Source organism: Saimiri boliviensis, chromosome 3 (assembly GCF_048565385.1).
Source record: "Saimiri boliviensis isolate mSaiBol1 chromosome 3, mSaiBol1.pri, whole genome shotgun sequence".
Classification (NCBI taxonomy): Eukaryota; Metazoa; Chordata; class Mammalia; order Primates; family Cebidae; genus Saimiri; species Saimiri boliviensis.
This window is the reverse complement of record NC_133451.1, coordinates 106,175,299-106,195,621: the sequence shown is the minus strand read 5'-3', so window position 1 is coordinate 106,195,621 and position 20,323 is coordinate 106,175,299. Positions and strand designations below refer to the sequence as shown.

At 39.6% G+C, this 20,323-nt stretch overlaps 1 protein-coding gene across 2 annotated transcripts in view; it reads left to right on the top strand.

Moving 5' to 3' along the window:
* The first annotated feature begins 858 nt into the window (after window positions 1-858).
* Window positions 859-20,323, top strand: part of ARSJ (arylsulfatase family member J) — an 88,102-nt gene continuing 68,637 nt past the window's right edge. The window contains exons 1-2 of one of the 2 annotated variants that reach the window (XM_074396651.1): window positions 859-1,530; window positions 1,897-2,563. In XM_074396651.1, coding sequence (XP_074252752.1) covers window positions 2,160-2,563 — 404 coding nt within the window. In that variant the 5' untranslated portion in view covers window positions 859-1,530; window positions 1,897-2,159. Of the gene's footprint in view, window positions 2,564-20,323 lie in introns of both variants that reach the window. The other variant, XM_010340051.3, reaches the window with a different exon arrangement.

Genomic DNA, 20,323 nt, shown 5'->3' with positions numbered 1-20,323 from the left:
TCACGTTTTTGATAATGTCTTCTAAAACGGACCATCTCTGCCCAGATTAGCCAGAAGGGCTGCTCGCCTAGAAGGCCTAGGGCAGCTAGCAAGGTTAACTTTATGGAGCCCTGTCACGTCTTTCAAAGTTCCCATTTCACAAAGTTTTGCCTGGGAACTCAGGAGGAACTTTAGCCACAGGAGAGAATTAAAAATAAATGAGTAAATGAAATCTAGATTTATGTTTCAGTCAATTGAAAGAATCTGACATGGTATATGCCAGCCCACAGTAGGTATTCAGTAAGTAATTGTTTAATAAATTTGGTAGTAGAAAAAAATATCTCAGTGGCTCTTGGCATTCATTGCTTCTTCTATGAAGAGAGACTGCTATACATCCCTCTCCTGCCTTTGAGAAGGGCTTTAAAACTCTACGATTCTAGTAAAATCAAGAGTATATTCACAACCAAGACGAGTTTTTACAAGGCTTTCACTCCACACAGTAAAAAAAAAAAAAATTAAAATGATGAAGCTCCCCGAATTACTGGATGGGAAACATTGGCTTCTTTAATGCAGGAATGCAGACTGGCTTCGCGGTTCTAGAAGAAATGCATAACTCTTCCTCTCCAGGCTCTTGGCTGGAGACACCCTCTGGGTAAGTTAGGGGATAAGTAAGAGAGAGCGGGTAATTCCAGTTTGTTCACATAAGGAAAAGGTAAAGAAGAATCAGGCTGTAAAAGCCAGCTATTAGGAGAGGAAATAAAACTTAAAAATTTGTCATCGTTAACTGTAAAAAAAAAAAAAAAAAAAGGAGGTGGGGACAAAAGAAATAGGAAAATGACGGAGGTGGGGGGACGAGTAAAGGGAAACCTGAAACGGAAACTGGACAGACTGTCCTGAGAAATTTGCTTTTACTTTTGCTCCTTTCTCACTCCCTCCAGAATCTTAAAAAGTTTGCAAGCGCTGCTTTCGCGATGGGAGACTGGGCCCTTCACCTACAGACCCACGAAGAGAAGCGCCCGCTTCACCCTTTCGCGTTCGCGCCGCCGCCCTCTCCCCCTCGCAGGGTGGTGGGCAGGAGGCGACACTCTTGGGACGCGGTAGCGCAGGCGGATCCCCCGGAATCCCATCTGGCTGGAGCGGCGCGCAGCTCGCCCCCCTCTGCCCTGGCCATCCACCTCCCGGAAAAAGGAAAGATCGAGCCTCTAAGCCGGCCTTTCCCCTCCCCCTCTTCCCGGGAAGCGAAGGCAGAAAGTACCGTTGTGTGATTCACTGGAGAGAAAAGAGGGAGGAGGCAATAGAACTCGGAGTGCCAAAGCGAAATAAGTTAGCTGAGAAAACGCACGCAGCGCGCAGCGCCTCGGCCGGGTGCGCCCGCTCCGCGAAGACCAGGCGGGTTCCGCGCGGACCGGCCGCGGCTTTAGGGACCGGCTTTGGCCTCCACGCTCCCCAGCAGCCCGGAGAAGGGATCGCAGCCCGGAGTTTCTGCAGAGAAGCGGGTGGTTAGCGGTGGAGGGAGATCAAGAAACGGCTTTTTCCTCACTTCGCCTCCTGGTGAGTGTCGTGAAGACTGGCAGACGCCTAGGGAAGTACTGGGAAAAAATGGAGAGCCTTGGGAAAGTGGAAAAGGTGATCAGGAGGTCGGTCCACCACGGCAGTGGATCTGCCCTATGACAGCCAGACGCGAAGGGTCCGCTTCGCAGTTTTTCCCAGGTGTGGGGACGGCGGGACAGACGGCCGATCCCACCGCCCTCCGTGCCAGCACTCCAGGGACAGTCAGCCTCGCTCCCCAACGTCGAGGGCACTCTGGCCAAGAAAAGTTCCTGTCCAGTGTGATTCTCAATTCCTTGCGTGATTTTTTTCTCCAGACAACTTTTTGGTGAAGACATTAACTTTTTTTTTTTTTTTTCTTGGTGGAAGCTGCTCTAGGGAGTGGGAGGAGAGAGTGAACTATGCTGGGGAAGAGCGAACTGTCCTTGTTTTTCCGAAGTCCTACCCATTAAGCCATCACTTTTGGAAGATTAAAGCTGTCGGACATGGTGACAGCCGAGAGGAGAGGAGAATTTCTTGCCAGGTGGAGAGTCTCCACCGTCTGTCGGGTGTATCCCTCCTGGATGCATGTGTGCGCCCGAAGCGACGTGGGATGCGTGGTTCTCGTGGAATCTCACCTGGGACCCCAGTGAATGGCTCCTAGGGGCTGCGCGGGGCATCCGCCTCCGCCTCCGCCGTCTCCACAGGCCTGGGTCTGTCCTGGAAAGATGCTAGCTATGGGGGCGCTGGCAGGATTCTGGGTCCTCTGCCTCCTCACTTACGGTTACCTGTCCTGGGGCCAGGGCTTAGAAGAGGAGGAGGAAGGGGCCTTACTAGCTCAAGCTGGAGAGAGAGTAGAGCCCGGCACAACTTCCGCCTCCCAACCCCATCTCATTTTCATCCTAGCGGATGATCAGGGATTTAGAGATGTGGGTTACCATGGATCTGAGATTAAAACACCCACTCTTGACAAGCTCGCTGCTGAAGGAGTTAAACTGGAGAACTACTATGTCCAGCCTATTTGCACACCATCAAGGAGTCAGTTTATTACTGGAAAGTAAGTGTTACTACTTCTTGTATTTATTCCTTGGAGAAATCTTAAGCATTTAATTCAGATCCAGCTTCTAATTTAAGGGAGTAACAGAAAGTATGTGGAACAACTGAATGAATGAATGATATATGGTATTGGGTTATCCTGTTAAAATAGATACAATGTTAATGATCTTAATTTTCTAGTCACTAGTGTAGTCTAGTTTTCCTTTTACACAGAGCCAATTGTAGGTTTTTAAATGAGATGAGAACATATAAACACCCACCAATTAGAGATTTCCAGAAATGATTTCTTATTCCAAATCTATTCTACTTCTGAGCATGCTCAGATTTTGTTTCAGATGTCATACTAGAATTCACACTCACCATCACTAATCAGAAAGACAAAAAAAGTTTTGACACTTGATACATTCTTAAATCTAGAAGTAAATGATCAGAGGCACAGATCTATAACAGAGAGAAAAAGAGCCAATGAAACAGATATAGAGTGATGGGTCTTTGATGAGTCATTTTCTCTTACGAGATCACTAGTGAAAGCCACATTTAATTACCAAAGCAGTTCTCAAAATGCAAGAAAATTCGATAGTAAGTGCTCAACAGGAGTCAAACTTCCCAAACTTCATCTGCAGTTTTTTGCTGCTCTTCACAGGTCTGGGATTTTCTGATTAACCAACAGAAATCAGACTATTTAGATGCTTAAGTAAAGTGTTTTTCATATTGCTGCTTTGCTAAATAACTAAATCTTCTACTTAAAGTGTTCACATATTTTCATATTTTCACTCTGTCTTGTCAGAATATAGGCCAGTGCAATTAACATCGATGTACACATTCAGCCTGTGGAATGAAGATAAACTAGGAGGGGCAGGGATAAGCTGGACAGAGGTGGAAGAAAAGCCTTAGCTGTTTGAATCTATGTCTTGTGATTTCAGTTGCAGGGCAGGGAACCCTTCCTTCATGAAGTTGTTTTTGGAATTGAATCCTATAAAAGTAGCCAGTATCCACTGGAAAATTAAGACTATTTTGTAAGAATCTCTGTCTTGCAGAGACTTTTGCTTACAGCATGATTTCCACTGCTTAGCAAACTGTCAGAACTTAGCATCATTGCCAGAAAATGAAAAAAATTATTATCTTTCCCTCTCCTGAGAATGAGAAAAGTCTCACTGTACATCAGAGTCATTTTAAAGGTTAATTGTGGCATCAGAGAATCAGGGGTAGTTCATATTTATAAAAGAGCAGATTTTGGCTGGAAAATCGTAAGTCCATCTGGTGGCCTGGAGGTCAAGTTCTTCATGTCTAATCTCAAACACCCTTATATTTGGCTCATGAAATAAATGTCTCACAAAGCCTCACTGGACATCCTCAACTAACTTATAGAATTTAGATTTACACAGATAGCCAACAGTGGTTGAAAATATGTAACTGAAGTATATGCATTTATTTTTTACAATAAAGCGCATGTTCAAGGCTTTTCACCAAACAAGAAAATTTGTTCTTAAACATTATCTTGCACTGAAACAATATGTAGGTTTTATCTTTTAGCCATTATGTTTCCTTAATAAAATGAAACAGAAACTAAGCTGGAAATACTTCCTAATTTTTCTCTTTGATCAAAGATTGACTCCTCTGTACTTTCAATGCAATCATACATCTGATGAATTATTTTCTCATTAAAATTTTTTATTCAGTGCAACAGGTTGTATAACAGTTTTATAGACAAAAAGTACAAATAGCTACTGTGGTTTGATTTAAATTTCTATTGAATTAAAAGTTTGAAGACCTTTTCACTTGCGATTCTCTTTTTAGACAAATTGCTGGAAAATTCCTTTAAATGAACACAGATGTAAGAAAGAAAGTGGTTATGGAAGCCCAGTTCTGGACTTAATATTAACCCATTTTTGCTTGAGGTTGCATTTTAAAAAAAATTTTTTTACAATCAGACCCTGGCAATGACCTTGAGCAATAGGATATAAATAATTCCCACATGCTGAGGGTTCCAATAATGGAACACTAGGCATAAATGAGTTATTCATGCAGGTTTCAGAGAATATGCCATTTATCCTCTCCATGAATACATGTCTATGCCTTCTGGATCTTCTAAATTAAAAAAGGAAGCAATAAAAAAACTGAAATGAACTAAACTATTTTAAGGGAAAATGGGTTATGTGAAATGTGATATGATTCAAATATCTTCCCATGACAATTTACATTGTCATGGGAAGAGTTTACATAATTGAAGCTGAAGCTACTTTTCCTACTGTTAACAAAACAACACTTCCTTCATATTTTTCTGGAGTAAAAAATGTAAAAATCTATTTCTGTTTACTGTACAAATCTGCAGCAAATTGCAAATTTCTTTAATAATTTACATTATACTAGTCTGGCAATATTGAATATCAGTCAGCCTGTCAATAAACATTCATTTGTATAGACCCCTGCACTGGAGCTATGAAGAAGAAACAAGTAATTCCTAATCTCTGGATAGTAGTTTTCAAATTGTTGAGTGCAAAAAAAGTCAGCCCAAATGCTAGTTAAAATGCAGATTTCTGGGTCCTTCAGCTATGGTAGGTCCGGGGTTGACTTTAGAAATCAATAGTGGGCCGGGCGCGGTGGCTCAAGCCTGTAATCCCAGCACTTTGGGAGGCCGAGGCGGGTGGATCACGAGGTCAAGAGATCGAGACCATCCTGGTCAACATGGTGAAACCCCGCCTCTACTAAAAATACTAAAAATTAGCTGGGCATGGTGGCGTGTGCCTGTAATCCCAGCTACTCAGGAGGCTGAGGTAGGAGAATTGCCTGAACCCAGGAGGCGGAGGTTGCAGTGAGCCGAGATCGCGCCATTGCACTCCAGCCTGGGTAACAAGAGCGAAACTCCGTCTCAAAAAAAAAAAAAAAAAAAAAAAAAAAAAAAAAAAAAAAGAAATCAATAGTGATTTAATGAGCTTGTCAGATTATTATGATGACATTATCAAAAATAAATTAGGACTGTTAGTATTAAATGTTTGCTACTGCTAAGCAGTCACTGTGTTCCAGGGTAATGCGCATTGTCTCATTTAATCCTTGCAACAACTTCATGTAGTTGCTATTGTTATACCCATTTTATATTGATGTGGCAGCAGATTCCAAGAGGGGTAGTGATGCAGGGATTCTATGCATTGGCCTTTGAGAAAAGGCATTCTAGGTGTTGACAGTTGTCCTGATAAGATAAAAGGTTGATTGGGAAAGTAGCTGCTGTGTTTGATTTATTTCAAAGTAATTTACACACATTTTTAAAAAAGTTTTGCAAATAAATATATGGATTAAAAAACATCAATTTTTCTTAACAGAAAATATTGTGAAGGCCTCAAAAAGCATTATAAGTTTTGCAAAATTTAGACATGTTTATACAGACTTTAGAGGAGGAAAGATTGACAATCTGAATTGAATTTATATCTTTGATAATAATTTTGTGTTTTACTATTTTGTTACTCATTTATCCCACTTGAAATACCATGAAGATCACTGTTAACAAATGCAAAAGTAACTCAAATAATGTTTATATCTAATAGGATACTTGATAAATCCACTGTGCTGAAAACAACCCACTACACAACTGGTATCCTCACCAAGGATAATCACTCTCCCAATTTCCTATGCCTTAAATTAATTTTGCTTGGTTCTGAACTTTATACAAATGGAGTTACAGAGAGGGTACTCTTCTATGTCCAGCTTCTTTTAACATAATGTTTGTAAGATTTTTCCATGTTGTTGCCTGTAGATATAATTTATTCTCTATCATTGAATAGTGTTCCTTTGCATAAGCATATTATAATTTTTTTACCCATTCTACTGTTTATAGACATTTGGGTTGTTTTCAACCTTGGGTTATTATGAACAGTGCTGCCATAAAAATACTTGTATATGTTTTTGGGTGAACATAGGTATGCATTTCTCTTGGATATCTGTCCAGAAGTGGAAATCCTGGGTTAATGGGATGTGTATGTTTAGTTTTGGTAAAGTTTCCCAAAGTGATTCTACCAGTTTATACTATCACCAGTAATGGGAGGTTCTACTTGTTTCACATCATTGCCAACATTTAGTATTATCTTTTTTCATTTAAGTCAGTCTAGTCATTATGCACTGCTACATCATTATGGTTTAAATTTACATTTTCTGGACAACTAATAAAGTTGAGCATCTTTTCACATTTGTATGGACCAATTTTATATCCTCTTTAAAGAGATATTTATTCAAGTATTTTGCCAATTTTTTAATTTAGAGGACTGTTTTCCCTTATTAATTCGTGGTATTTATATATTCCATTCGTTTGTTAGTTATTAGTATTGCAAATCTCTTTTCCCATGCTGTGGCTTGCTTTTTCACTCTCCTCAACAGTGTTTTGGTTTTTTAGTGTTTCTGTTTGTTTAGTTTGTTTGTTGTTTTACTGGTTTTGGCATGTTTGGGTTCTTTGGTGGTTTCCTGTTTTTGTTTTTGATTTTTTAATTAACAGGAGGTTTTAATTTTCTTGTAATTCACATTATAATCTTTTTCTTTTTATGTCCTGTTTAAGATATTCTCCCTACCCCAAGATCATGACCATGGTCTTTTTCCCCTAGGAGTTTTATTGTTTTATTTTTATATTTAGATTACAATTTATCTGAAATTTATTTTAGTATGGTGTAAATGAGGGTTCAAGATTATTTTTTCCATGTGTATATCCATTTGACCCACACTGTGTATTAAAAATACCATACCATCTCCATTACACTGCAACATCACCTTTTCATAAATCAGATGAATGCTCATGTTTGGTCTGTTTCTGCAGTATTCCATTCCGGTTCTCATTGTTCTTGTTGTCTATTCTTGTGTCAATGCTATGTTCTCTTAACTACTACAGCTTTATAATAAATACTAATATCTTGAATGTAAATCCTCCTACTTGTTCTTCAAAATTGCCTCAGCTATTTTTTTTTACCAGTTCATTAATCTTCATAGGAAAGAAGAAAGAGTATAGATGTACAACGCAAATTTCTTGGAAGATTTGGTTTTTGGACTCTGAAGTAGTTCTTTTTTGAATTATCCCACTTTCTAAGTAAAATAGTAAATGAGGAAATTAGTTGAAAATGAAGATCTGAAGGTTTAATGAGAGAGAGAGAGAGATACAAACTATCTGCTAGGAGAATGAAAAGTGAATTGGGTAAAGAAATGAAGTAAAAATACTGGGCAGTAATGAGAGCCCACTTGAGATTTGTGATCATAAATTTTAACAGACACCAGACATTTTTGTTTGTTTTTCTCCCACCCTGTTCTGTTTCTTGTGTGCAGAAGTACAGTTGAAGAGATGGCATTAACTAGGTTTTGGGATTTGCCAAATGAATAGCACAGTAGATAGTGGATTCTGAGCTTTGCAAAGAAAGGGGGAATAATATAGGGTTGTATTTTCTCTTAAAAAGTGCTGGAGTTAATAAATTAACTATCTGAATGCAGTCGAAGTGATAACACTAGAGTAAACTTGGAAAGCCCAAAAACCAGATAATAGTGATTGGGAAGGTGTATTCATGGGATCAAAATTTAGTTATATAGTACAGGTTTCAAAAATTATAGGGTAATGAGTGCTACGGTCAGATGGAAGAAAACATCTTTGGAAGTAAGGAAGGCAAAGTATTTGGAGGACAGAGTGATGAATAATCACCCCCATGGTTATCCATTGAGAAATCATTGAGAACAAAAAGAAATAGTAGCAAAGAGGACAGTGAGCCAGTGCTGGGATTATCTATGAATGAGGAGTCAGGTTCCAGAAAGGCCTGAAATTGGACGAAGTACTCTAACAGGAAAGATAATGAGTCTATTGTCTGTTGCCTTAATTTTCAAAGGAGTTGAGCTTTTAAAGGGAGACAAGAGCCAAAATTGTCTAGAAGTGCCAGTGAGAAACTGAGAGGGCACTCATACCTGCTCCAGGCTTTATGAATATTGGGATGTAAGTAAAAGCCCAGCCCAACTTCAAAGTATGGCAGGGACAGCCAAGAGTCAATTACAGCAAAAAGGTATAGGGACTGTCCAAGGAAGAGATGAGGTTAAAGAGGATTTTCCTTTGAGTCCAGACTGGACAACATAGTGAGACTCTGTCTCTAAAAAGTAAAAATAATTAGCTGTGTATGGTGGCATGCACCGGTAGTCCCAGCTGCTAGGGAGGCTGAGGTGAGAGGATTCCTTGAGCACAGGGATTTGAGGCTGCAAAGAGCTATGATTGAGCCACTGCACTCCAGCCTGGGTAACAGAGCAAGACCCCATCTCGTAGAAAACAAAAGTTTTAAGGAGGATTTTGCTAAAGAGCAGAGGGCATATTGGAAAGTATTAGAGAATTAGGATGGGGGAAAGACTGAGTGAGAGCAGAGAAGGGACATACATATAGATATTAGAATCTGAATTAAAGCAGATAATTGGCAAATTTGGAGATTCGGTAAAGAATTAAATAAATAGGGATGAAAAATATGGCAGAATTTTTTTTCCCAAATAATCTCTTAGAAAGTGGTACGTGTTGGATATTAATTAGAGCCTCTTTCTGGAGACTGACTCAGCTGGGCCTTGGCAGCTACAGCTGCACTGTATAAAGTCAGACACTCAGTCGGGAGCTCTGCAGGCCTAGTTGGGCTAGAAAGACAGGATCCAAATAGGCTTCCTCTGTGGATGGCAGCAGGCTGTCACGGCAAGGGAACGTGTCTTCCAGTTTATAAAATATTTCTTTTAGATATTAAGTTTTCAAGTTAGAATTGTCCTAGTGGGACTTCAAAAGGAAGATGGCCGCCTAAGAACAGCTCAGGACTTCAGCTCCCAGTGAAAGTGCAGAGGGTGAGTGGATGCTGCATTTCCAGATGAATTTTTATTGCCCACAGATCAGGAGATACCCAGGCAGAGGGGTCACCAGCGCCGCTGTTCCGGCCGGTGCAGCTGTTTTGGCCCCCGTGGGGCTGATTTGGCCCGCGTGGCTGCCGTGACCACGCCCTGTGTGGCGGTTCCCGTACAAAAGCCACTGGTCTGGGAGCCCTCTTAGCTGGCGATTGGAGCCCTGAGACGGCAGAGTTGCCCATTCATCTGAAATAGCGAGCCAGGCCAGGAGATTCTTAGGCAAAAAATCTGCCAAGAGCCGGCGCCGCTGTTTGAGCTGACTCAGTGAGTCGCAGCATGGGAGATTCCGGCGCCTTTTCAACAAGCGACTGGAACGCTGGGCCGTTCAACTTAAAAAATAAAAAAAATGACTCTGAGTCAGGGAGCCAGGTGATCAGGCTCGGTTGGTCCCACCCCGCAACCCCAACAAGGAAAACAAAAACAGTAATTGGAAACCAGCTGGGTTGAGCCCTTCACACCAAGCACAGCTGAACGCTGGACGGTCCGGCTCAGTGGGGGAGGGGTGTCAGCCATTACTGAGACTCTCCACCACTACTGAGGCAGGCCACCATTGCTGAGGCAACCTGCCACAACAGAGAGAGTCCGCCATAACAGAGGTGGGGCCACCATTGCCAAGACAGTTCTAACTATGCCCATATAAACAGGACTGCAGGGAAGAGCACAGGGCAGCTGGGCGGAGCCCACAGCAGCTCAGCAAAGCCTCTGCAGGCAGACAGTGCCCAGCTGCTAGCTGCACGGGGCAGATCTGAAAGAAAAAAACAAGGGCAGCAGCACAACAGAAACTCATAAAGCCCTAACTCCCCGGGACAGAGCACCTGGGAACAAAAAGTGGTTTATGAGTTCAGCTGCAGCAGACCTAAATGTACCTGCCCAGCAGCTCTGAACGAACAACGGAGCTCACAGCTCAGGACTTAAGCCCCAATAAAAGATAGACTGTCTCTTCAAGTAGCTCCCTGACCCCCATAGATCCAGAGACTCACCTCATAAAGGAGAGAACGGACTGGCAGTTGGCAAGCATCCTTCTGGGACAAAGATAGTGGAAGAGGAAACTGGTAGCAACCCTTACTGTTCTGCAGCTGCTGCAGGTGATCCCCAGGCAAGCAGGGCTTGGAGAGGACCTCAGCAGTCCTACAGCAGAGGGGTCAGACTGTTAGAAGGAAAGCTTAAAAAAAAAAAGAAGTAACTTCAGCATCCATGAACTAGAAGCTCACTCAGAGACCCAATCTGAAAGACAGTAACTACAAAGACAACAGGTGGATAAACCTACAAAAATGGGAAGAAACCAGAGCAAAAAGGATGAAAACTCCTGAAACCAGAACACCTCTCCTCCTAAGAGTGATCACAACTCCTCACCAGCAAGGGAACCAGATCGGATGGAGAAGGAGTGTGATGAAATGACAGAATCAGACTTCAGAAGGTGGGTAGTAAGAAACTACAGTGAGCTAAAAGAATATGTTCTAACCCAATGCAAAGAAACTAGGAACCTTGAAAAAAGATTGGACGAAATGCTAACGAGAATGGACAACATAGAGAGGAATATAAGTGAATTGATGGAGCTGAAAACAACACGAGAACTTCGTGAAGCATGAACAAGATTCAACAGCTGAATTGACCAAGCAGAAGAAAGGATATCAGAGGTCGAAGATCAACTCAATGAAATAAAAAGAGAAGGCAAGAACAGAGAAAAAAGCACAAAAAGGAATGAACAAAAAATCTTCAAGAAATGTGGGACTATGTGAAAAGACCTAATCTACATTTGATAGGTGTACCTGAATGTGATGAAGAGAATGAATCCAAGCTGGAAAATACCTTTCAGGATATTATCCAGGAAAACTTCCCCAACCTAGCAAGCAGGCCAATATTCAAATCCAGGAAATACAGAGAACACCACAAAGATATTCCTCAAGAAGAGCAACCCCAAGGCACATAATCATCAGATTCACCAGGGTTGAAATGAAAGAGAAAATGCTAAGGGCAGCCAGACAAAAAGGTCGGGTTACCCACAAAGGGAAGCCCATTAGACTCACAGCAGATCTCTCAGCAGAAACCCTACAAGCCAGAAGAGATTGGGGGCCAATATTCAACATCCTTAAAGAAAAGAACTTTCAACCCAGAATCTCCTATCCAGCCAAACTAAGCTTCATAAGTGAAGGAAAAATAAAATCCTTTGTGAACAAGCAAGTACTCAGAGATTTCATCACCACCAAATCTGCTCTACAAGAACTCCTGAAAGAGGCTCTACACATATAAAGGAACAACCAGTACCAGCCACTCCAAAAACATACCAAATGGTAAAAGAGCATCAATACAATCAAGAATCTGCATCAACTAACCAACAAAACAGCCAGGTAGCATCAAAATGACAGCATCAAATTCACACATAACAATACTATCCCTAAATGTCAATGGACTAAATGCCCCAATCAAAAGACACAGACTGGCAAATTGGATAAAAAGCCAAAACCCATCAGTGTGCTGTATCCAGGAAACCCATCTTACATGCAAGGATACACAAAGGCTCAAAATAAAGGGATGGAGGAAGATCTACCAAGCAAATGGAGAGCAAAAAAACACCAGGAGTTGCAATTTTCATCTCTGATAAAATAGACTTTAAAGCAACAAAGATCAAAAGAGACAAAGAAGGACATTACATAATGGTAAAAGGATCACTGCAACAAGAAGAGCTAACGATCCTAAATATATACACACCCTATACAGGAGCACCCAGATACATAAGGCAAGTTCTTAATGACTTACAAAGAGACTTAGACTCCCACACAATAATAGTGGGAGTAACACCCCATTGTCAATATTAGACAGATCAATCAGACAGAAAATCAACAAGGACATCCAGTACCTGAACTCAGACCTGGAACAAGCAAACCTAATAGACATTTACAGAACTCTCCACCCCAAATCCACAGAATATACATTCTTCTCAGCACCACATCACACCTACTCTAAAATTGACCACATAATTGGCAATAAATCACTACTCAGCAAATGCAAAAGAACGGAAATCATAACAAACAGTCTCTCAGACCACAGTGCAATCGAGTTAGAACTCAGAATTCAGAAACTAACTCAGAACTGCACAGCTTCATGGAAACTGAACAACTTGCTCTTGAATGTTGACTGGATAAACAATGAAATGAAGGCAAAAATAAAGATGTTCTTCAAAACCAACCAGAATGAAGACACAACATACCAGAATCTCTGGGACACATTTAAAGCAGTCTCTAGAGGAAAATATATAGCAATGAGTGCCCACATGAGAAGAAAGGAGAGATCTGAAATTGACACCCTATCATCAAAATTGAAAGAGCTAGAGGAGCAAGATAAAAAAAAAAAAAAAAAAAAAAAAAAAAAAACTCAAAACCTAGCAGAAGACAGGAAATAACTAAGATCAGAGAAGAACTAAAGGAAATAGAGACACAAAAAAACTCTTCAAAAATCAGTAAATCCAGGAGGTGGTTTTTCGAAAAGATCAACAAAATAGAGAGACCACTAGCCAGATTAATAAAAAAGAAAAGAGAGAATAACCAAATTGATGCAATAAAAAACGATAAAGGGGATATCACCAAAGATTCCACAGAAATCCAAACCATCATCAGAGATTATTACAAACAACTCTATGCACATAAACTAGTAAACCTGGAATAAATGGATAAATTCCTGGACACCTGCATCCTCCCAAGCCTAAACCCAGAAGAAGCCGAAACCCTGAATAGACGAATAACAAGGTCTGAAGTCGAGGCAGCAATAAAAAGCCTATCACCCAAAAAAAGCCCAGGTCCAAATGGGTACACAGCTGAACTCTACCAGACATACAAAGAGGAGCTGCTACCATTCCTTCTGAAACTATTCCAGACAATCCAAAAAGAGGGAATCCTTCCCAAATCATTGTATGAGAACAAAATCATCCTGATACCAAAACCCTGCAGAGACAACAAAAAAAAGAAAATTTCAGGCCAATATCCATGATGAACATAGATGGAAAAATCTTCAATAAAATACTGGCAAGCCGATTGCAACAGCATATCAAAAAGCTCATCCACCATGATCAAGTAGGATTCTTCCCAGGGATGCAAGGCTGGTTCAACATACGCAAGTCCATAAACGTAATTCACCACATAAACAGAACCAAAGACAAAAACCACATGATTATCTCAATTGATGCAGAGGCCTTTGACAAAATCCAACAGCGCTTTATGTTAAAAACCCCCAATAAACTAGGTATTGATGGAACATATCTCAAAATAATAAAAGCTATTTATGACAAACCATCAGCCAATATCATACGAAATGGGCAAAAACTGGAAGCATTCCCTTTGAAATCTGGCACTAGACAAGGATACCCTCTCTCACCACTCCTATTCAATATAGTACTGGAAGTTCTAGCCAGAACAATCAGGCAAGAAAAAGAAATAAAGGGTATTCAAATAGGAAAGGAGGAAATCAAATTGTCTCTATTTGCAGATGACATGATTGTATATCTAGAAGACCCCATCATCTTAGCCCAAAATCTCCTGAAACTGATAAACAACTTCAGCAAAGTTTCAGGATACAAAATCAATGTGCAAAAATCACAAGCATTCCTATACACCAGCAACAGACTTAAAGAGAGCCAAATCAAGAATGAACTGCCATTCACAATTGCTACAAAGAGAATAAAATACCTAGGAATACAACTAACAAGGAACGTAAAGGACCTCTTCAAGGAGAACTACAAGGCACTGCTCGAAGAAATAAGAGAGGACACAAACAGATGGAGAAACATTCCATGTTCATGGTTAGGAAGAATCAACATCGTGAAAATGGCCATACTACCCAAAGTAATTTACAAATTCAATGCTATTCCCATCAAGCTACCAATGACCTTCTTCACAGAACTGGAAAAAGCCGCCTTAAACTTCATATGGAACCAAAAGAGAGCCCGCATAGCCAAGTCAATTCTAAGCAAAAAGAACAAAGCAGCAGGCATCACTCTACCAGACTTCAAACTATACTACAAGTCTACAGTAGTCAAAACAGCATGGTACTGGTACCAAAACAGAGATATAGACCAATGGAACAGAACAGAGGCCTCAGAGGAAATACAACATATCTACAACCAACCAATTTTCGACAAACCTGACAGAAACAAGCAATGGGGAAAAGACTCCCTGTTTTATAAATGGTGTTGGGAAAACTGGCTAGCCATGTGCGGAAAACAGAAACAGGACCCCTTCCTGACACTTTACACCAAAATTAACTCCAGATGGATTAAAGACTTAAACATCAGACCTAACACCATAAAAACCCTAGAAGAAAATCTAGGCAAAACCATTCAGGACATAGGCGTAGGCAAGGACTTCATGACCAAAACGCCAAAAACAATGGCAACAAAAGCCAAAATAGACTAATGGGACCTGATCAAACTCCACAGCTTCTGCACAGCAAAAGAAACAGTCAGTAGAGTGAATCGGCAACCAACAGAATGGGAAAAAATTTTTGCAGTCTACCCATCTGACAAGGGGCTGATATCCAGAATTTACAAAGAACTAAAACAGATCTACAAGAAAAAAACAAACAAGCCCATTCAAAAATGGGCGAAGGATATGAACAGACACTTTACAAAAGAAGACATACAAGAGGCCAACAAACATATGAAAAAATGCTTATCATCTCTGGTCATTAGAGAAATGCAAATCAAAACTACATTGAGATACCATCTCACACCAGTTAGAATGGTGATCATTAAAAAATCTAGAGACAACAGATGCTGGAGAGGATGTGGAGAAATAGGAACACTTTTACACTGTTGGTGGGAATGTAAATTAATTCAACCATTGTGGAAGCCAGTGTGGCGATTCCTCAATGACCTAAAAATAGAAATCCCATTTGACCCAGCAATCCCATTACTGGGTATGTATCCAAAGGATTATAAATCATTCTACTATAAGGACACATGCACACGAATGTTCATTGCAGCACTGTTTACAATAGCAAAGACCTGGAACCAACCCAAATGCCCATTGATGATAGACTGGATAGGGAAAATGTGGTACATATACACCATGGAATATTATGCAGCCATCAAAAACGATGAGTTGGTGTCCTTTACAGGGACATGGATGAACCTGGAAACCATCATTCTCAGCAAACTGACACAAGAGCAGAAAATCAAACACCGCATGTTCTCACTCATAGGTGGGTGTTGAACAATGAGAACACATGGACACAGGAAGGGGAGAACTACACACTGGGGTCCGTTGGGGGGAAATTGGGGAGGGGCGGAGGGGCGGAGAGGTGGGAAGAGATAGATAGCATGGGGAGAAATGACAGATACAGGTGAGGGGAAGGAAGGCAGCAAACCACACTGTCATGTGTGTACCTATGCAACAAACTTGCATGTTCTTCACATGTACCCCAAAACCTAAAATGCAATTAAAAATAAATAAATAAATAAATGAAAGAATTGTCCTAGTGTTGGAAACCCTGAAAGGTAACTGAATTCTTTCAGCCACTCTGATAGGAGAGAGTCAAGTATGCTTAGGGGAATAGAGTTTGATTATTTCATTTCATGGGCATGAGTGTACACATACAGTTATTTCCCATTAGCTTATTGTAAAAGACCCAGTCATGTGTGCTTCATCTTCCATCCATTTCTTTTATTCAAGGCCTAGTTTTATGCAGCATGTTACACCCAGACAATACTCAATAAATATCAGTTGCATCAGTTATATGAATTCAGTCATTACTTTCTCATATGTTAGTTGATACTTAAACACTTAGAAAATATTTTTTTACAGTAGGGAATGAAAAAATACCTCAGTGAGGTAACACTACTGGGAATATATCTAGAATTATAAAAGAACACTGTCACAAACTCTAATTACTTGGTTATTTTTAGTTGATACTTAAATATTAGTATACTGCATTATTTATTTGATATTTAATTGATACTTAAACATTTAGAACATTTTACATTTTTACTGTTAGAAGTTCGGAAGAAATGAGAGTTTCCTTCAAGCCTTACTTTGACTCTGGAAAATGAATATAACAAGTGGAGAGGGTGACTTTGACGCCTCACACAGCCATTTCAAAAAGAATGGCTCAATAGTCAAACCATTTGACAAATAGCTGCATATTCCTCTTTGACCATATGGGTTTTCTGATAGTAGAATTATGGTCAACTATTGGCACACTCTTAAGATCAAAGTCTATAATTTTAAAGAGTCTTAAAAATAGCCATTGCTGGGTCAAATGGAATTTCTATTTCTAGGTCCTTGAGGAAGTACACGCTGTCTTCCACAATGGTTGAACTAATTTACACTCCCAATAACAATGTAAAAACGTTCCTATTTATCTAAATCCTCTCCAGCATCTGTTGTCTCCAGATTTTTTAATAATTGGTGTTCTAACTAGCATGAGGTGTATACCTAAACGATTATAAATTGTTCTATTATAAAGACACATGCACACATATGTTATGTTCATTGCAGCACTGTTTACAATAGCAAAGACCTGGAACCAACCCAAATGCCCTTCAATGATAGACTGGACAAGGAAAATGTGGCACATACACACCATGGAATAAATATGTAGCCATAAAAAATGATGAGTTCATGTCCTTTGTAGGGACATGGATGAAACTGGGAACCATCATTCTCAGCAAACTGACACAAGAACAGAAAATCAAACACCACATGTTCTCACTCATAGGTGGGCGTTGAACAATGAGAACATATGGTCACAGAGAGGGCAGCACCACACACTGGGGTCTGTTGTAGGTTGGCCAGGGGAGGGACAGTGTGGGGTAGGGAAGGTGGGGAGAGATAACATAGGAAGAAATGCCAGCTGTAGGTGATGTGGGGATGGAGGCAGCAAACCACATTGCCATGTATGTACCTATGCAACAGTCCTGCATGATCTGCACATGTACCCCAGAACCTAAAGTATAATTTAAAAAAAAGAAGAAGTACTCATATTGAAATCAAGGGGGGAAAAAGCCATTGAAGTGAATCCCTGTTCAGGTAATTCTGCTGAGTTTCCTAAAGAGATGTTCTTCAAGGTGCAAATTTATCCAGGTGCTGGAGGCTGACAATATCTTGTGTCATCCAAATGACCTCTCTTAGAAATTAAAGACAGGAGGACCCAAAGACCTAGAGCCCTTGCTTTTAATATGAGCTCAGTTTAAAAGCTGTTTTATTTCAAAGTTTGGTTTCATTCAGTTTTTTTCTATAGAAACATTCTAAAATCAGTTTTGATTTCATCTTTTTTGTAAGTACTCTATCTTGATATAATTAGAGTTTGTTTCAGTGTTCTTTTATAATTCTAGATATATTCCCGGTAGTGTTACCTTATTGAGGTGTTTTTTCATCCCTACTGTAAAAAAACAAATAAGTAAAAGACTTTCTGCTTGTAATCTTTTAATCTCTCTCTCTTCTTATTTATTTTTTATTTTTTATTTTTTAATGTTTTTTTGAGATACAGTTCAGTTGTGTCACCCAGGTTGGAGTGCAGTGGCAAAATCATGGTTCACTACAGCCTCAATCTCCCAGTTCAAGTCGTCCTCCGGCTTCAGCCTCCCAAATACCTGGGACTACACATGTGCACTACCATGCCTGGCTAAGTCTTGCATTTTTTGTAGAGACAGTGTTTCACCCTGTTGTCCAAGCTGATGTCTTAACTCCTGGGCTTAAGCGATCCACCCACCTTGCCCTCCGAAAGTGCTAGAACTACAGGAATGAGCCACCTTGCCCAGCCCCTCTATCTTTTAATTTACCCAATACATTTGCTTTATAAAATAGACTCTTATGACATCACCATCCTCAGCAAACACCCTCCCTAATTCCACACTGACTACCAAAGCATAGAAATAATTCTGTTCTTTTATTTATTGTAAAGAAAAGAATTAATTTTATACTGAAGGCCTTCTTGTGCCAATTGTTTTTCGGACATCCTGTTGTTTGATCTTCACATTCACACTGAAGGTATAATATTTTTTATTTGAAAAATATCTCCAAAATACTTCACAAATGTCCACATTTTATGGATGGCATATGAAAGTTTTGGAGAAATTATATAAATTGGTCATGGTCACACAGCTTCTTAAGCAGCACAGCTACATGAACCTGAACTTGTATGACTTTAGCTAAACCCTTATTATTTTTCATCACCCCATTCTGCCTCCTATGATAATTATAAGCACCTCAATCCAGTCTTTAAACGATATTTTTAACCTCGTATTTCTCTTTCTACCTTCAAACTCTACTCCAAAGAAATGCACGATTCACAGTTTCTCAAGAACATCTCGACTTCCTCTCTTCTTTGGCCCATTCTGTTTTCACTACTTGTAATTTACACCCTATCTCTCTTTGCCCAAATGCCAACCACTCATTAAGACTCACCTAAAATACCACTTCACTTACACAGCTTTCCATGATTCCTTAGCCAGAAATAATTTATCTCAATGATGACCTTTCATATTTCTTTCTGTGACTGTCTCATTAGTCATGATTTTCCACTCCTTCACAGCTATTACTGAACCTCTTACTTCCCTTGCTGGTCCCCTGAGTAGCAAAGCTGATTTATAATCTCCATAAATTCTCACAACACCCAATCCAGTGCTTTTTACTAATACGCACTAAGCAAATGTGCAAAGAATGAATGAATGAATGAATAAATAAATGATTATTTATTTCCCCCTGGCAGGCAATGTGATGGAGAAGAAATAACATAGAATTTTTCATAAGGAAATCTGAGTTACAGTGCTGATTCAGCAAATTACTGACTGAATAACTTTTTTAATATTTCTAAGATGTATTGTTTTCATATATAGAATTGTAGCAATGATATTATTTACTTACCAATCTTTAAAGTTATTCTGCTCTTCAATTGACATAACATATGTGAAAGTACTTTGAGAATTTTACATATCATGTAATTTTAAAATAAATATTATTTTAAATTTAGAGTTATGTCTCCATAATTTTAAGTACATACAAACCTTACTGGGATTAGCTTTATTCTTTCTTTCAATTTCAATTTGTTGATTAAAGAAAAGGGTCGAAATTAAACCCTATATATTTTAATTTTAATATATTTTATCTGGTAAGGTACTCTACATGATATTGTTAGTTCTGAGATGTCCACCGAGGTGACTGGGGTGTAATTTTTAAAGTCTCCGCACTGGCAAACTCTTTTAGTTGTTGTTGGTTGTCATGCTTGGCATAATCTATTGGAATCCTGCTCAGTCTGTGACAAGCAAGAGCAAATGTGTATTTAAACAGTGGTGTTAAAACTATAACACTAAATAAGAAATTGAAAATAGGGTAATGGAAAGGCAAATGATTAGTTACTTCACATTCTTTCAATCAACCAGAACGTTAAGACATTTTATTGAATATTATTAATATGTCTTATCCAGCTTTGAATTCCAGCTTATCCCTGGGACTACCACTCAGAAGGTACACAACAGATTTGAATTAATATATTCTTTTAGGTTTCATAGCGATTGGAACATCTGTGCTCTCTGATCACTATTTCAATAACCTCCTAAATGATTATATTGTTTACAGCATCTGAATCCACCTCTACAATAAGACCTGAGTAAAATTCCTACAATAGTCCAAATCATGACGCTTTCCTGCTTAAAATTTTTAGAGGTTTCCACTACTTGGAGACCACAGCATAATTTTTAAGCATTCCATATAAAGACCTTCCAAATCTGGCCTCTGCTAAGGTTCTGTTGCAATCTCCCCACAATTTCCCATTTAGATCTTCTTTGGATTATCAGTGCCAGAGTATTTGTAATTTCCCACAAGGGCTTCATCCCCATACCAGCCTGTTTCCTTCTAAGCAGGGCTTCCATAATAGAATGTTCTTCATTCTCCTCTGG